Genomic DNA, 15,185 nt, shown 5'->3' with positions numbered 1-15,185 from the left:
GGTAAGGCACTGCAAACTGCCCAAAACATCTTTGCTACGCACCTTCTAATCCTGTTTAATTCTGTTCTCAGGTTATGCCACTTCCCGGCCTGCTGGAAATCTGCAAAGGTCATCATGATCCCGAAACCCGGCAAAGACCATCTCATCCCCGAGAACCACCGCCCCATCTCCCTGCTCCCGATCGTCTCCAAGATGTTCGAGAGACTTCTCCTCACTCGACTCTCAGACGCTCTCCAGGGATCCATCAGACCAGAGCAGTTTGGCTTCCGCCGGGGGCACTCGACCACTCAACAGCTGATCCGGGTGATGAACACGCTGGTGGACAACTACAACCTCGACCTGTGCACCACTGCAGTTCTCCTGGACGTCAGCAAGGCCTTCGACAAGGTGTGGCACGAGGGCCTCCTCTTCAAGCTCTCGGACACTGGACTCCCAGACTCCGCAATCCACCTGCTCCGCTCCTATCTCGAGAACCGGTTCTTCCAGACGAGCGTCGAGGGACGTCTCTCCACGGTTAGGCCGGTCCGAGCTGGTGTCCCTCAGGGCAGCGTCTTGGGCCCGGTATTGTACTTAGTATATACTAATGACTTGCCTACTGTTCCAGGTGTAACGCTGTCCCTCTACGCCGATGACGCGCTACTGACATGCAGGAGCTTCCGCCTTGACCAAGCCTCCAGAGTCATGCAGAGACAGATGGATGTCCTGTCCCCATGGCTTGAGAAGTGGCGCATCAAGGTGAACGCCGCCAAGAGCACCGCCATCTACTTCGGGAAGCGCCGGAATAGACGACGTGGCCAACCTGCCGCAGTGATGCTGGACGCAACGCCGATCCCGTGGAGACCTACGGTCAAGTACCTGGGCGTCACGTTGGACTCGAAGCTTCGCTTCCGGCATCATGTGGACAGGAAGGTCGCTGAGGCTACCGGCATTCTCGGACTGCTGTGGCCACTCCTCAACAAGAGAAGCCCTCTGACGCTGAAGACGAAGATCACCGTGTTTCTTCTCATCGCACGCTCCTGCATGATGTACGCTTCGGAGGCCTGGTGGGCCCTCGCCAGCAGGACCAACAGGAGGAGACTGGAAGCCGTCCAGTCGAAGACACTGCGCCGGATCACCCGCCAGCCCTGGTTCGTCAGGAACACCACCATCAGAGCGTCGGCTGGAGTTCCAACGCTGGAGGACTTCACCAAGGCGAAGACAGCGAAGCTCTTCCAGAAGGCTGCGGAGTCGACGTTCGATCACATCAGGGAACTCTGCAGCCGCCACGACATCGCAGAGGACCGGAGACCTCGGCCGGTCGCCATCCTGGACGACCCGCCGTAGAGACGACCCACGACGAGCGGCCACCCTCGGTTGAGCTACGAAGGAGAGTACTTCGAGAAGCCAGCCCCCAGAACCAGCGGTGAACGACGCGTCACCCGCCGCCCCGCTTGAGAGACCCCTTCTAGAGATGACAACCCCAGCAAGATCTTCAAGCAGCACAGCACCAGCCTGCTACGCTGCGACCGCCCTCCCGGGAGCAAGGACAGGGAGGGGGTAGGTGGTTTAGTGGGTAAACTACGGTGACACCCGTAGGAGTCCCACACTCCCCCGGCACGTCGGGCGCTCCAGGAGGAGCGCTCAACGTATCGGGAAGTGCGTAACGCATTCCACCTACCTATCAAAAAAAAAAAAAAAAAAAACCATTCTGAGCTTATTTTATTTAACTGTTCGTGTATTTTTTCTTTTTTCTTTTTTTTTAGGTACATTGGTTATAATATCGAGACCTTATCTACCATAATAATTAACCGACTCACGTCAGATTTAGAATATTCTTAAAACTTTAACATCTCACAGTGTTGAGTTGACTCGAGTAAAGGAATACTCTCGACTCGTGACATGTAACACTCTTGACCATTGTTATACAATTACGAAGATAAAGTCTTAATTAACTATGCTAATCATTGTAATAACCAGTGGTGAATTGCGTTTGGATGTAAGTTAACGGCTGCGCACAGGATAGGAAAACACGTGCGGACTTATACGTATCTAGTAAGTGAGGGTCTGCTAACGTGTAAAACGAATGAGTTTATTGGTGGCCTTTATAAAGGCCGTTTTGTGGCGCTCGGCGACGAGGAGTCGGGCGACGCTGAAGCGTTGGGGACGCTTACTTGGAGCTTGTGTACTTGGTCACAGCCTTGGTACCCTCGCTGACAGCGTGCTTGGCCAACTCACCGGGCAGAAGGAGACGGACGGCGGTCTGGATCTCCCGAGAAGTGATGGTGGAACGCTTGTTGTAGTGAGCCAGACGGGAGGCCTCGGCGGCGATGCGCTCGAAAATGTCGTTCACGAAGCTGTTCATGATCGACATAGCCTTGCTGGAAACACCGGTGTCGGGGTGGACCTGCTTGAGCACCTTGTAGATGTAGATTGCGTACGACTCCTTCCTCCTGCGCTTCTTCTTCTTGTCACCCTTGGTGATGTTCTTCTGGGCCTTGCCGGCCTTCTTGACAGCTTTACCGCTAGCTTTGGGAGGCATTTTCGAAACCGCTCGGTGGTGGTGACCGGCAAACTTTAAAAATTTCCCACAATTGTGAAACACGAGCCTAAATCCGTAGCCAAACAACTGCCTGGGTAGCTAAAAACCTGTTCGGTTGGACTATGTTAGAGAAAACGTGCTTTGACGTTGGAAACCCGTAATACGGTCCGAATCACGGTTCCTGCCCAGTGAAGTGTACAACCTCGATAGAATGCTTTATTGCAAGGTAGAAGTCAGGAGGTACACCAGGACTAGGGGGCCTATCCAGTGTCACAGATGCCAGGGCTTCGGCCACGGCTCGGCCAACTGTCATCGGGAGCCGTGCTGCGTCCGATGTGCGGATACCCACACAGGGACTCTATGCCTCAAAGCCTCCACTGAACCTGCCAAGTGCTGCAACTGCGGAGGCAGCCACACTGCCAACTACAGAGGCTGCACTGCCTTCAAGAAAGAGAGACAGCTGAGCTACGCTGCAGCAGCCGCTAGAACTCCAGCCCGGAAGCCAGCCTCAGTCGCCCCGACGCAGAAGCCAGCTACAGACTCTACAGCCAGCCCGCCTGACCAAACCTCTGACGAAGCAGACCAGCCGAGCTCAGACGATGACGGCTACACCCAAGCGAGAGGTCGTCGCCGCAGACAACCTAGGAATGCGGCCAACCGAGGGAGACTTAGCCCTCCTGCCTCTAGGAGCCATACCCCGGACCAGACATCTTCACCCAGACAGAGAAACACTCCCCGCCCCAAGTTGGACGTCCCCAAGCGGCAGTGTACACCTACCACGGAGACAAGCAGCCCTGCCCAGCAGCCCAGCCGCCCTGCCCAGCAGCCAAGCGGCCCTGCCCAGCAGCCCAGCAGCCCTGCCCAGCAGCCAAGCGGCCCTGCCCAGCAGTCCTGCAGCCCTGCTGCTGAGCCCAGCTGCCCTGCCCAGCAACCGTGTGGCCCTGTTCAACATCCACACCTCGCTGAGATAGCTCAGCTGTTGACCACACTGCAGAGTATGCTGTTGACTGTGACCCGCTTGGTGGAGGCGCTTACCCAACAACACCATGGGTAAGCTGCGCCTGGTGACGTGGAACGCCGACGGGGTGGCCAACAAGAAGCAGGAACTCATCCAGCTTCTGCAAGAGCTCGATGTCGACATCGCTCTGGTCCAGGAGACGCACCTTCGTCAGGGCCTGGTGTTCAACCTCCCCAACTACCAGGGCTATCGATCTGACAGGCTGACTCAAGGTCCTGCCAGCGGAGGGACCGCCATCTTTGTCCACCGAAGACTGGCCCATCGACACGTCCCGATGAACCTACCACCAGGACTCGAGCTGACCACGGTTGCAGTACAGTACGGCGGCGCAGAGCTCTCCATCTCCTCTGTCTACAACCAGCCTGGGAAGACACTGCAGCCAGTACACCTCGACGCCCTGCTGGGCCCAGACAAGCCCGCCCTGGTGATTGGTGACCTGAACGCCAAGCATCAAGACTGGGGATGCCGCTTGTCCAACACCCCCGGCCGTCGCCTCAAGACCTACCTCGAGGCCCACCAGCACGTCCAGCTCCTGGCCCCAGGAGAGCCTACACACTTCCCGAGACGAGGCAACCTCCCTGACATTCTAGACATCGGACTAGCCAGCTGCTTCGACCTGCCCGCAGAGGTCTTTGTCATCTCCGATCTCTCCTCGGATCACCTTCCAGTTGTCTTCGATCTCCCAGAAGATGGAGCTCCACAACTTCCACCGAGAAACTCCACAAAGGTCAACTGGAAGAGGTACGGCAACTTCCTGGCAGACCGACCCCGCCCACCACCACCTCCGGCGGAGACCACTGAGCAGCTGGATAGCCAAGTTCAGGACTTGACAACTCTCCTCCAGGACGCCATCGCAGCATCATCGGCCTCCTCCACTGTCCCCAGTCGTCAGAAGCCCCTGCCACCAGAACTGCTGGCGGAGATTCACCATCGACGTAGACTCCGCAGGAGCTACCAGCGTTCCCGCTGCCCGAGAGCAAAGGCGGAGTTCCAACGCCAAGCCAGACTCTGTTCCCGACTCCTCGCAGAACATCGGACCACCTCGTGGGAAGACTTCATCGAGTCCTGCGCGGAGAAGCCGCACGGTGTCTGGCAGGTTGCCAGATCTCTCCGGGGTGAGAAGAAGTCCATCCGCCCACTCCACGGCCAGAGAGGCATAGTCTACTCACCTGAAGACAAGGCGGAAGCCTTTGCCGACACCATGGAGGACCAATTCTCGCCCCATGCGGACGTCTACGATGACGACCACTGCGAGGTGGTGGAAGACTTCCTGGAGACATACGACCCAGACGATGAGGAGGAAGTGACACCGGTGACAGAGCAGGAGATCTCCGGGCTCATCAAGGCGCTACGTCCCCGCAAGGCCCCTGGACCGGACTCCCTGGGAACCCCGGCCATGAAGCACCTGCCAGCTTGGGTGATCACTTTCATCGCCGCGGTCATGAGTTCTTGCCTCCGACTCTCCTACTTCCCAACCACCTGGAAGATGGCTACGGTGATCCTGATCCCCAAGCCGGGGAAAGATCCACTCTTCCCGGAAAATCACCGCCCAATATCTCTACTTCCCGTTTTCTCCAAGATGCTCGAGAGGGTAATCCTGGCCAGATTCCCAGAAGAGTTCTTCTGCTCCATCAGGACGGAACAGTACGGCTTCCGGCAAGGACACTCGACGACCCTCCAACTCCGTCGAGTGATCAACACCATCGCCAGTGCCCTGCAGAATAAGCACCACGCCACTTCCGTCCTGATCGACGTCAGCAAGGCCTTCGATCGAGTCTGGCACGAGGGTCTCCTCTACAAACTCGCCTCCTCACCACTACCAGGCCACCTCTGGAAACTGCTAAGAAGCTACCTCCACCTCCGTAGCTTCCGTGTCCGAGTCGACCAGAAGTCCTCCACTTCCAGACCCATCTCGTCCGGTGTGCCACAGGGATCAGTTCTTGGACCGATCCTGTACCTGTGGTACACGAATGACATGCCACTAGCCCCCAGAGTCCAGCTGTCACTCTACGCGGATGATGCCCTGTTCACCGCCACGTCTGCCAACCTGCGGATGTCACGGATCTACATCCAGCGGCAGCTGGATCTCCTTCAACCCTGGCTCAACAAGTGGAGGATCAAAGTCAACGCGGACAAGTGCGAGGCGATCTCCTTCACCAAAACCAGACGGCAGGCAGACGGACACCAACTCACCATCGACCGCCGCCCAGTCCCTTGGAAGAAGGTGGTGAAGTACCTGGGGGTACTCCTCGACCAGCGCCTGACGATGACTCCAAACGTCACCAGACTCCGGACACTCGCTGCCAGTGCCATCGGTAGCCTCGGCCCTCTGTTCAGGGCAAGACGCCTGCCGACCAAGATGAAGCTGCACCTCTACACTGCCCTACTACGTCCGGTGCTCACGTACGCAGCTCCGGCGTGGTATCATCTAGTCTGCAGGTCGTCTCGCAGACAACTCCGGGCATTGCAAGCCAGAGCCCTCCGAAAAGCCACCGGCACACCTAGGTACGTCCGCAGCGAGATCGTCCGGAGATCTACCGGGACGCCCACCATCCGGGAGTACGTCGATGTCCTGACTGCGAAGATGGAGAACATCGAAGAGTCCACCCCATGGCAGCACATCAGGGATATGCTGCAACAGCCAGTCCCCAGACTCCGTCCCCAGATGGCTGACTGAGCCACCACCACAACCACCGATATTGACAGGTAGCTGAGCTACCAGGGCAGAAGGCCCTTATCCGTCCAGAAGCCATGACTTACAAGAAGTCGAAGCTCCTCTAGAAGTGGGAGACCAATCTACCACAGTCACAACCTCGTCGTCGTCGAATCACGGTTCCTGCCCAGAGAATCTACTCTAATCAAAAAGCATCATGTCCGGACGCGGTAAGGGAGGCAAAGTGAAGGGGAAGGCAAAGTCCAGGTCTTCCAGAGCGGGACTCCAGTTCCCTGTCGGTCGTATCCACCGTCTGTTGCGCAAGGGCAACTACGCCGAGAGAGTCGGTGCCGGCGCTCCCGTCTACTTGGCCGCCGTCATGGAGTATCTCGCTGCCGAAGTTCTCGAGTTGGCCGGCAACGCTGCCCGTGACAACAAGAAGACCAGAATCATCCCTCGTCACCTCCAGCTGGCAATCCGTAACGACGAAGAGCTCAACAAGCTGCTCAGCGGTGTCACCATCGCTCAGGGCGGAGTACTGCCTAACATCCAGGCAGTCCTGCTGCCCAAGAAGACAGAGAAGAAAGCGTAAGCTGGAACCTCGTCGTCGAGCGCAAAAAACGGCCTTTATAAAGGCCACCACTCATTCGGTCGTTTTTTACACTAGCTATAACGTTCACATTCTTACCTACTCCGTTGGTTTACCGTTCATCGTTCAGATGTTGACATGATTAACCTTCGTCATTTGCAAGTTAATTGAATTCAGGTGTGTTAATTAAAATACAATATTCTTAAGAAATACAACCAAACGAGCGTATCTTAACACTCTTGTTGAAGATTTAAGACACCAAGGACTCTATAATGATAACGAAGAGCAAAGTGATAAAGGCGTACATTCAATTGGAATTATCATACTTCTCCTATTAGGATTCATCCTTTTTCGTTCGAAATAAAAAGAGAAAGTCGAAAATAACAATTTTTTTTTTCACATAATAACATCTTTGGATTTTTAAAACCTGTCCATACGAAACCGTTGTACTGTACGTATGTTCTATATGGATAAAGTATTGTTTTCGTCAAAAATTTAAGAACTGAAAAATAGGATTTTCTAAAAAATGGCACGAACGATTTTGATATAACATTTAGTATGTCTTAGCCCTTTAAGCTATGTACAAAAATGGTACGACTCCCTTTTGTGTAAAAACCACGGTCCTAAAGTTATTGTAAATTATGTTATTTCCCCATAAAGCCCCATCGAAAAAAAAAGAAAAAATAATAATAATAGTATTTTAGAAAATAAGCCGGTTTCGATTTAACTTAGTACGTTATGACCCTAAACATTGTTAAGGGTTTTTTTTCAATTTTTTTTTTATATTGATTTTTTAATGGGGATTTTTAAATAAAACCCCCATAAAATAACGGAAAATCGGATTTTCTCGAAAATGACTCGAACGAATCTCTTAAAAATTCAGTTATGTCATTGTCCTTTAAATTCTTTAAAAAGTAATGCTTCAAAACCCATTTTCGTAAAAATTACGGTTTAAAGTTATTGTAACTTGTGTTATTTTAAAAAAAAAAAAAAAAAAAAAAAAAAAAAAAAAATTACTGAAATATCGGATTTTTGGAGAAAAATTTTAAAAGAAAATTAATATGTTCTTAGCTAATTGCAAATTTTGTGATTTTTAACTATTGGAGCTTATTGGAGAAGGTTATGTGTCAGAATGCTGATTTCTTTTTTTTTGTAATATGTCATAAGAAAATAGTTTAAGTTTACCTTTAGTGATTACATATCTATGTCTAATAACAGTTTGATTTAAAACGAACAAAATGCATTAGATTCAAAATTGACTCACCACAAATTGCGTTAGGTTAGGTCAGGTTACGTTGGGTTGGGTTGGGTTGGGTTGGGTTGGGTTAGGTTGGGTTTGGTTAGGTTAGGTTAGGTTAGGTTGGGTTAGGTTAGGTTAGGTTAGGTTAGGTTAGGTTAGGTCAGGTTAGGTTAGGTTAGGTTAGTTTAAGTTAGGTCAGGTTTAGCTAGTAGGCTGCAAAGTATACAGGTCATGGGCCTTTTACTACCTGAACTACAATCCACAACCGTTGTATTTTTTTTTTTTTTTTTCTTTTCGTCGGGCCAAAATGTCACCTACCCCATTAGCTTATACAGCCAACTGTAAAAGCGAGTGGGACGAAATGTTACGGTATTTTCTATGAAATTTCAAATTTATAAAACACAAATTACGTGGTTAAAATGAAAAGGTGAAGAAAGTTTAAAAGAGTCAAAGTAGGAACCACCTAAAATAAATAAATAATTAAATAAAAATAATAACACTGTAATGATAATTACTACAAACCAAAACAAAAATCACAGCTGTATCCAAAGTCAAATGGAATGAATATTTTTAGTATCAAAAGTCAGATAGCGCATTAGCCCAACTGATGATTTTTATTATTGTTTAAAACATATCATCATGTTATTATTCTTTTGTTTACATTTTGTCAAACATTGTTATATGGTATGAAATCGTTTACCAACCGAGTGTGACTCTTACCACACGGGGTATGCTTACGACTTCAGTACGGGCAAAATCTCACTTAACCACGGCGAAACTGAAACGGCAGAGTCCGCTAGACGAATCCGCTCGTACTGTTGGTCACTCTGATCGACCAATAGTATGTCACTAGTTGGCCACGCCCCCACATATATACTCAAATCACTCCCTTATTTCTCCGCCAGAGCTATATATATCTATCTCGATCAAAGGATTTCGCCGACGCCGCCAAATGGCCACAACTTCAAACCCCACTAGGGAGGTTATCTTTGATGCCAGACACACCGTAAGGGTGTCGTTCTATTCGTCTTTACCTCCTCTAACGTCTCGCACGCGCTAAAAGCCCCTACGACGACACGTGACCGTTTTATTAGTGCTTTAGTCGAAAAACTTTAATCGCTCGTTACTCGAAAACGCGTTTTTATACGCGAGATCCGATTGCGTCAACGTACTGGGCGTGTATTTTACTCGATTTCATCTAACCTGTGTTGTCTCTCTAAAACGCACGGTTTACGAGTTATTTAATAAAAACCGCACGCTCGTTCTAATGCTGGCCTTTTCGTTAGTGCTGGCGCTGGCGTATTGTTTCCCTCGTCTCCGTTACGGTACGTCCAGAGTGCACGCCGCATCAGATTAAGATCCATTCTGAGCTTATTTTATTTAACTGTTCGTGTATTTTTTCTTTTTTCTTTTTTTTTAGGTACATTGGTTATAATATCGAGACCTTATCTACCATAATAATTAACCGACTCACGTCAGATTTAGAATATTCTTAAAACTTTAACATCTCACAGTGTTGAGTTGACTCGAGTAAAGGAATACTCTCGACTCGTGACATGTAACACTCTTGACCATTGTTATACAATTACGAAGACAAAGTCTTAATTAACTATGCTAAGCATTGTAATAACCAGTGGTGAATTGCGTTTGGATGTAAGTTAACGGCTGCGCACAGGATAGGAAAACACGTGCGGACTTATACGTATCTAGTAAGTGAGGGTCTGCTAACGTGTAAAACGAATGAGTTTATTGGTGGCCTTTATAAAGGCCGTTTTGTGGCGCTCGGCGACGAGGAGTCGGGCGACGCTGAAGCGTTGGGGACGCTTACTTGGAGCTTGTGTACTTGGTCACAGCCTTGGTACCCTCGCTGACAGCGTGCTTGGCCAACTCACCGGGCAGAAGGAGACGGACGGCGGTCTGGATCTCCCGAGAAGTGATGGTGGAACGCTTGTTGTAGTGAGCCAGACGGGAGGCCTCGGCGGCGATGCGCTCGAAAATGTCGTTCACGAAGCTGTTCATGATCGACATAGCCTTGCTGGAAACACCGGTGTCGGGGTGGACCTGCTTGAGCACCTTGTAGATGTAGATTGCGTACGACTCCTTCCTCCTGCGCTTCTTCTTCTTGTCACCCTTGGTGATGTTCTTCTGGGCCTTGCCGGCCTTCTTGACAGCTTTACCGCTAGCTTTGGGAGGCATTTTCGAAACCGCTCGGTGGTGGTGACCGGCAAACTTTAAAAATTTCCCACAATTGTGAAACACGAGCCTAAATCCGTAGCCAAACAACTGCCTGGGTAGCTAAAAACCTGTTCGGTTGGACTATGTTAGAGAAAACGTGCTTTGACGTTGGAAACCCGTAATACGGTCCGAATCACGGTTCCTGCCCAGTGAAGTGTACAACCTCGATAGAATGCTTTATTGCAAGGTAGAAGTCAGGAGGTACACCAGGACTAGGGGGCCTATCCAGTGTCACAGATGCCAGGGCTTCGGCCACGGCTCGGCCAACTGTCATCGGGAGCCGTGCTGCGTCCGATGTGCGGATACCCACACAGGGACTCTATGCCTCAAAGCCTCCACTGAACCTGCCAAGTGCTGCAACTGCGGAGGCAGCCACACTGCCAACTACAGAGGCTGCACTGCCTTCAAGAAAGAGAGACAGCTGAGCTACGCTGCAGCAGCCGCTAGAACTCCAGCCCGGAAGCCAGCCTCAGTCGCCCCGACGCAGAAGCCAGCTACAGACTCTACAGCCAGCCCGCCTGACCAAACCTCTGACGAAGCAGACCAGCCGAGCTCAGACGATGACGGCTACACCCAAGCGAGAGGTCGTCGCCGCAGACAACCTAGGAATGCGGCCAACCGAGGGAGACTTAGCCCTCCTGCCTCTAGGAGCCATACCCCGGACCAGACATCTTCACCCAGACAGAGAAACACTCCCCGCCTCAAGTTGGACGTCCCCAAGCGGCAGTGTACACCTACCACGGAGACAAGCAGCCCTGCCCAGCAGCCCAGCCGCCCTGCCCAGCAGCCAAGCGGCCCTGCCCAGCAGCCCAGCAGCCCTGCCCAGCAGCCAAGCGGCCCTGCCCAGCAGTCCTGCAGCCCTGCTGCTGAGCCCAGCTGCCCTGCCCAGCAACCGTGTGGCCCTGTTCAACATCCACACCTCGCTGAGATAGCTCAGCTGTTGACCACACTGCAGAGTATGCTGTTGACTGTGACCCGCTTGGTGGAGGCGCTTACCCAACAACACCATGGGTAAGCTGCGCCTGGTGACGTGGAACGCCGACGGGGTGGCCAACAAGAAGCAGGAACTCATCCAGCTTCTGCAAGAGCTCGATGTCGACATCGCTCTGGTCCAGGAGACGCACCTTCGTCAGGGCCTGGTGTTCAACCTCCCCAACTACCAGGGCTATCGATCTGACAGGCTGACTCAAGGTCCTGCCAGCGGAGGGACCGCCATCTTTGTCCACCGAAGACTGGCCCATCGACACGTCCCGATGAACCTACCACCAGGACTCGAGCTGACCACGGTTGCAGTACAGTACGGCGGCGCAGAGCTCTCCATCTCCTCTGTCTACAACCAGCCTGGGAAGACACTGCAGCCAGTACACCTCGACGCCCTGCTGGGCCCAGACAAGCCCGCCCTGGTGATTGGTGACCTGAACGCCAAGCATCAAGACTGGGGATGCCGCTTGTCCAACACCCCCGGCCGTCGCCTCAAGACCTACCTCGAGGCCCACCAGCACGTCCAGCTCCTGGCCCCAGGAGAGCCTACACACTTCCCGAGACGAGGCAACCTCCCTGACATTCTAGACATCGGACTAGCCAGCTGCTTCGACCTGCCCGCAGAGGTCTTTGTCATCTCCGATCTCTCCTCGGATCACCTTCCAGTTGTCTTCGATCTCCCAGAAGATGGAGCTCCACAACTTCCACCGAGAAACTCCACAAAGGTCAACTGGAAGAGGTACGGCAACTTCCTGGCAGACCGACCCCGCCCACCACCACCTCCGGCGGAGACCACTGAGCAGCTGGATAGCCAAGTTCAGGACTTGACAACTCTCCTCCAGGACGCCATCGCAGCATCATCGGCCTCCTCCACTGTCCCCAGTCGTCAGAAGCCCCTGCCACCAGAACTGCTGGCGGAGATTCACCATCGACGTAGACTCCGCAGGAGCTACCAGCGTTCCCGCTGCCCGAGAGCAAAGGCGGAGTTCCAACGCCAAGCCAGACTCTGTTCCCGACTCCTCGCAGAACATCGGACCACCTCGTGGGAAGACTTCATCGAGTCCTGCGCGGAGAAGCCGCACGGTGTCTGGCAGGTTGCCAGATCTCTCCGGGGTGAGAAGAAGTCCATCCGCCCACTCCACGGCCAGAGAGGCATAGTCTACTCACCTGAAGACAAGGCGGAAGCCTTTGCCGACACCATGGAGGACCAATTCTCGCCCCATGCGGACGTCTACGATGACGACCACTGCGAGGTGGTGGAAGACTTCCTGGAGACATACGACCCAGACGATGAGGAGGAAGTGACACCGGTGACAGAGCAGGAGATCTCCGGGCTCATCAAGGCGCTACGTCCCCGCAAGGCCCCTGGACCGGACTCCCTGGGAACCCCGGCCATGAAGCACCTGCCAGCTTGGGTGATCACTTTCATCGCCGCGGTCATGAGTTCTTGCCTCCGACTCTCCTACTTCCCAACCACCTGGAAGATGGCTACGGTGATCCTGATCCCCAAGCCGGGGAAAGATCCACTCTTCCCGGAAAATCACCGCCCAATATCTCTACTTCCCGTTTTCTCCAAGATGCTCGAGAGGGTAATCCTGGCCAGATTCCCAGAAGAGTTCTTCTGCTCCATCAGGACGGAACAGTACGGCTTCCGGCAAGGACACTCGACGACCCTCCAACTCCGTCGAGTGATCAACACCATCGCCAGTGCCCTGCAGAATAAGCACCACGCCACTTCCGTCCTGATCGACGTCAGCAAGGCCTTCGATCGAGTCTGGCACGAGGGTCTCCTCTACAAACTCGCCTCCTCACCACTACCAGGCCACCTCTGGAAACTGCTAAGAAGCTACCTCCACCTCCGTAGCTTCCGTGTCCGAGTCGACCAGAAGTCCTCCACTTCCAGACCCATCTCGTCCGGTGTGCCACAGGGATCAGTTCTTGGACCGATCCTGTACCTGTGGTACACGAATGACATGCCACTAGCCCCCAGAGTCCAGCTGTCACTCTACGCGGATGATGCCCTGTTCACCGCCACGTCTGCCAACCTGCGGATGTCACGGATCTACATCCAGCGGCAGCTGGATCTCCTTCAACCCTGGCTCAACAAGTAGAGGATCAAAGTCAACGCGGACAAGTGCGAGGCGATCTCCTTCACCAAAACCAGACGGCAGGCAGACGGACACCAACTCACCATCGACCGCCGCCCAGTCCCTTGGAAGAAGGTGGTGAAGTACCTGGGGGTACTCCTCGACCAGCGCCTGACGATGACTCCAAACGTCACCAGACTCCGGACACTCGCTGCCAGTGCCATCGGTAGCCTCGGCCCTCTGTTCAGGGCAAGACGCCTGCCGACCAAGATGAAGCTGCACCTCTACACTGCCCTACTACGTCCGGTGCTCACGTACGCAGCTCCGGCGTGGTATCATCTAGTCTGCAGGTCGTCTCGCAGACAACTCCTGGCATTGCAAGCCAGAGCCCTCCGAAAAGCCACCGGCACACCTAGGTACGTCCGCAGCGAGATCGTCCGGAGATCTACCGGGACGCCCACCATCCGGGAGTACGTCGATGTCCTGACTGCGAAGATGGAGAACATCGAAGAGTCCACCCCATGGCAGCACATCAGGGATATGCTGCAACAGCCAGTCCCCAGACTCCGTCCCCAGATGGCTGACTGAGCCACCACCACAACCACCGATATTGACAGGTAGCTGAGCTACCAGGGCAGAAGGCCCTTATCCGTCCAGAAGCCATGACTTACAAGAAGTCGAAGCTCCTCTAGAAGTGGGAGACCAATCTACCACAGTCACAACCTCGTCGTCGTCGAATCACGGTTCCTGCCCAGAGAATCTACTCTAATCAAAAAGCATCATGTCCGGACGCGGTAAGGGAGGCAAAGTGAAGGGGAAGGCAAAGTCCAGGTCTTCCAGAGCGGGACTCCAGTTCCCTGTCGGTCGTATCCACCGTCTGTTGCGCAAGGGCAACTACGCCGAGCGAGTCGGTGCCGGCGCTCCCGTCTACTTGGCCGCCGTCATGGAGTATCTCGCTGCCGAAGTTCTCGAGTTGGCCGGCAACGCTGCCCGTGACAACAAGAAGACCAGAATCATCCCTCGTCACCTCCAGCTGGCAATCCGTAACGACGAAGAGCTCAACAAGCTGCTCAGCGGTGTCACCATCGCTCAGGGCGGAGTACTGCCTAACATCCAGGCAGTCCTGCTGCCCAAGAAGACAGAGAAGAAAGCGTAAGCTGGAACCTCGTCGTCGAGCGCAAAAAACGGCCTTTATAAAGGCCACCACTCATTCGGTCGTTTTTTACACTAGCTATAACGTTCACATTCTTACCTACTCCGTTGGTTTACCGTTCATCGTTCAGATGTTGACATGATTAACCTTCGTCATTTGCAAGTTAATTGAATTCAGGTGTGTTAATTAAAATACAATATTCTTAAGAAATACAACCAAACGAGCGTATCTTAACACTCTTGTTGAAGATTTAAGACACCAAGGACTCTATAATGATAACGAAGAGCAAAGTGATAAAGGCGTACATTCAATTGGAATTATCATACTTCTCCTATTAGGATTCATCCTTTTTCGTTCGAAATAAAAAGAGAAAGTCGAAAATAACAATTTTTTTTTCACATAATAACATCTTTGGATTTTTAAAACCTGTCCATACGAAACCGTTGTACTGTACGTATGTTCTATATGGATAAAGTATTGTTTTCGTCAAAAATTTAAGAACTGAAAAATAGGATTTTCTAAAAAATGGCACGAACGATTTTGATATAACATTTAGTATGTTTTAGCCCTTTAAGCTATGTACAAAAATGGTACGACTCCCTTTTGTGTAAAAACCACGGTCCTAAAGTTATTGTAAATTATGTTATTTCCCCATAAAGCCCCATCGAAAAAAAAAGAAAAAATAATAATAATAGTATTTTAGAAAATAAG

General features: G+C 52.3%; 4 protein-coding genes across 4 annotated transcripts; 2 read left to right on the top strand and 2 right to left on the bottom strand.

The window, feature by feature from the left end:
- Positions 1 to 1,967: 1,967 nt before the first annotated feature.
- Positions 1,968 to 2,688, bottom strand: LOC128996189 (histone H2B). Its single transcript, XM_054421328.1, has one exon. The coding sequence runs from the start codon at positions 2,516 to 2,518 to the stop codon at positions 2,147 to 2,149; it is 372 nt and encodes a 123-aa protein (XP_054277303.1). The 5' UTR covers positions 2,519 to 2,688; the 3' UTR covers positions 1,968 to 2,146.
- Positions 2,689 to 6,367: 3,679 nt separating this feature from the next.
- Positions 6,368 to 7,102, top strand: LOC128996188 (histone H2A). The gene has a single exon (XM_054421327.1). It carries the CDS (start codon positions 6,407 to 6,409, stop codon positions 6,779 to 6,781), a length of 375 nt encoding a protein of 124 aa, XP_054277302.1. The 5' UTR covers positions 6,368 to 6,406; the 3' UTR covers positions 6,782 to 7,102.
- Positions 7,103 to 9,670: 2,568 nt separating this feature from the next.
- Positions 9,671 to 10,395, bottom strand: LOC128996168 (histone H2B). The gene has a single exon (XM_054421305.1). It carries the CDS (start codon positions 10,212 to 10,214, stop codon positions 9,843 to 9,845), a length of 372 nt encoding a protein of 123 aa, XP_054277280.1. The 5' UTR covers positions 10,215 to 10,395; the 3' UTR covers positions 9,671 to 9,842.
- A 3,663-nt stretch (positions 10,396 to 14,058) lies between these two features.
- LOC128996167 (histone H2A) lies at positions 14,059 to 14,574 on the top strand. Its single transcript, XM_054421304.1, has one exon. It carries the CDS (start codon positions 14,103 to 14,105, stop codon positions 14,475 to 14,477), a length of 375 nt encoding a protein of 124 aa, XP_054277279.1. The 5' UTR covers positions 14,059 to 14,102; the 3' UTR covers positions 14,478 to 14,574.
- The last annotated feature ends 611 nt before the right edge of the window (positions 14,575 to 15,185 follow it).

This window comes from Macrosteles quadrilineatus, unplaced genomic scaffold (genome assembly GCF_028750875.1).
Source record: "Macrosteles quadrilineatus isolate MER2022 unplaced genomic scaffold, UCM_ALF_1.0 Scaffold_6__1_contigs__length_79288215, whole genome shotgun sequence".
NCBI lineage: Eukaryota > Metazoa > Arthropoda > Insecta > Hemiptera > Cicadellidae > Macrosteles > Macrosteles quadrilineatus.
The sequence above is the reverse complement of the archived record's forward strand: the minus strand, read 5'-3'. Positions and strand labels throughout refer to the sequence as shown.

Coding starts and splice junctions, on each gene's coding strand:
- LOC128996189 (XM_054421328.1), bottom strand. CDS start 2,518: ATGCCTCCCAAAGCTAGCGGTAAAGCTGTCAAGAAGGCCGGCAAGGCC.
- LOC128996188 (XM_054421327.1), top strand. CDS start 6,407: ATGTCCGGACGCGGTAAGGGAGGCAAAGTGAAGGGGAAGGCAAAGTCC.
- LOC128996167 (XM_054421304.1), top strand. CDS start 14,103: ATGTCCGGACGCGGTAAGGGAGGCAAAGTGAAGGGGAAGGCAAAGTCC.
- LOC128996168 (XM_054421305.1), bottom strand. CDS start 10,214: ATGCCTCCCAAAGCTAGCGGTAAAGCTGTCAAGAAGGCCGGCAAGGCC.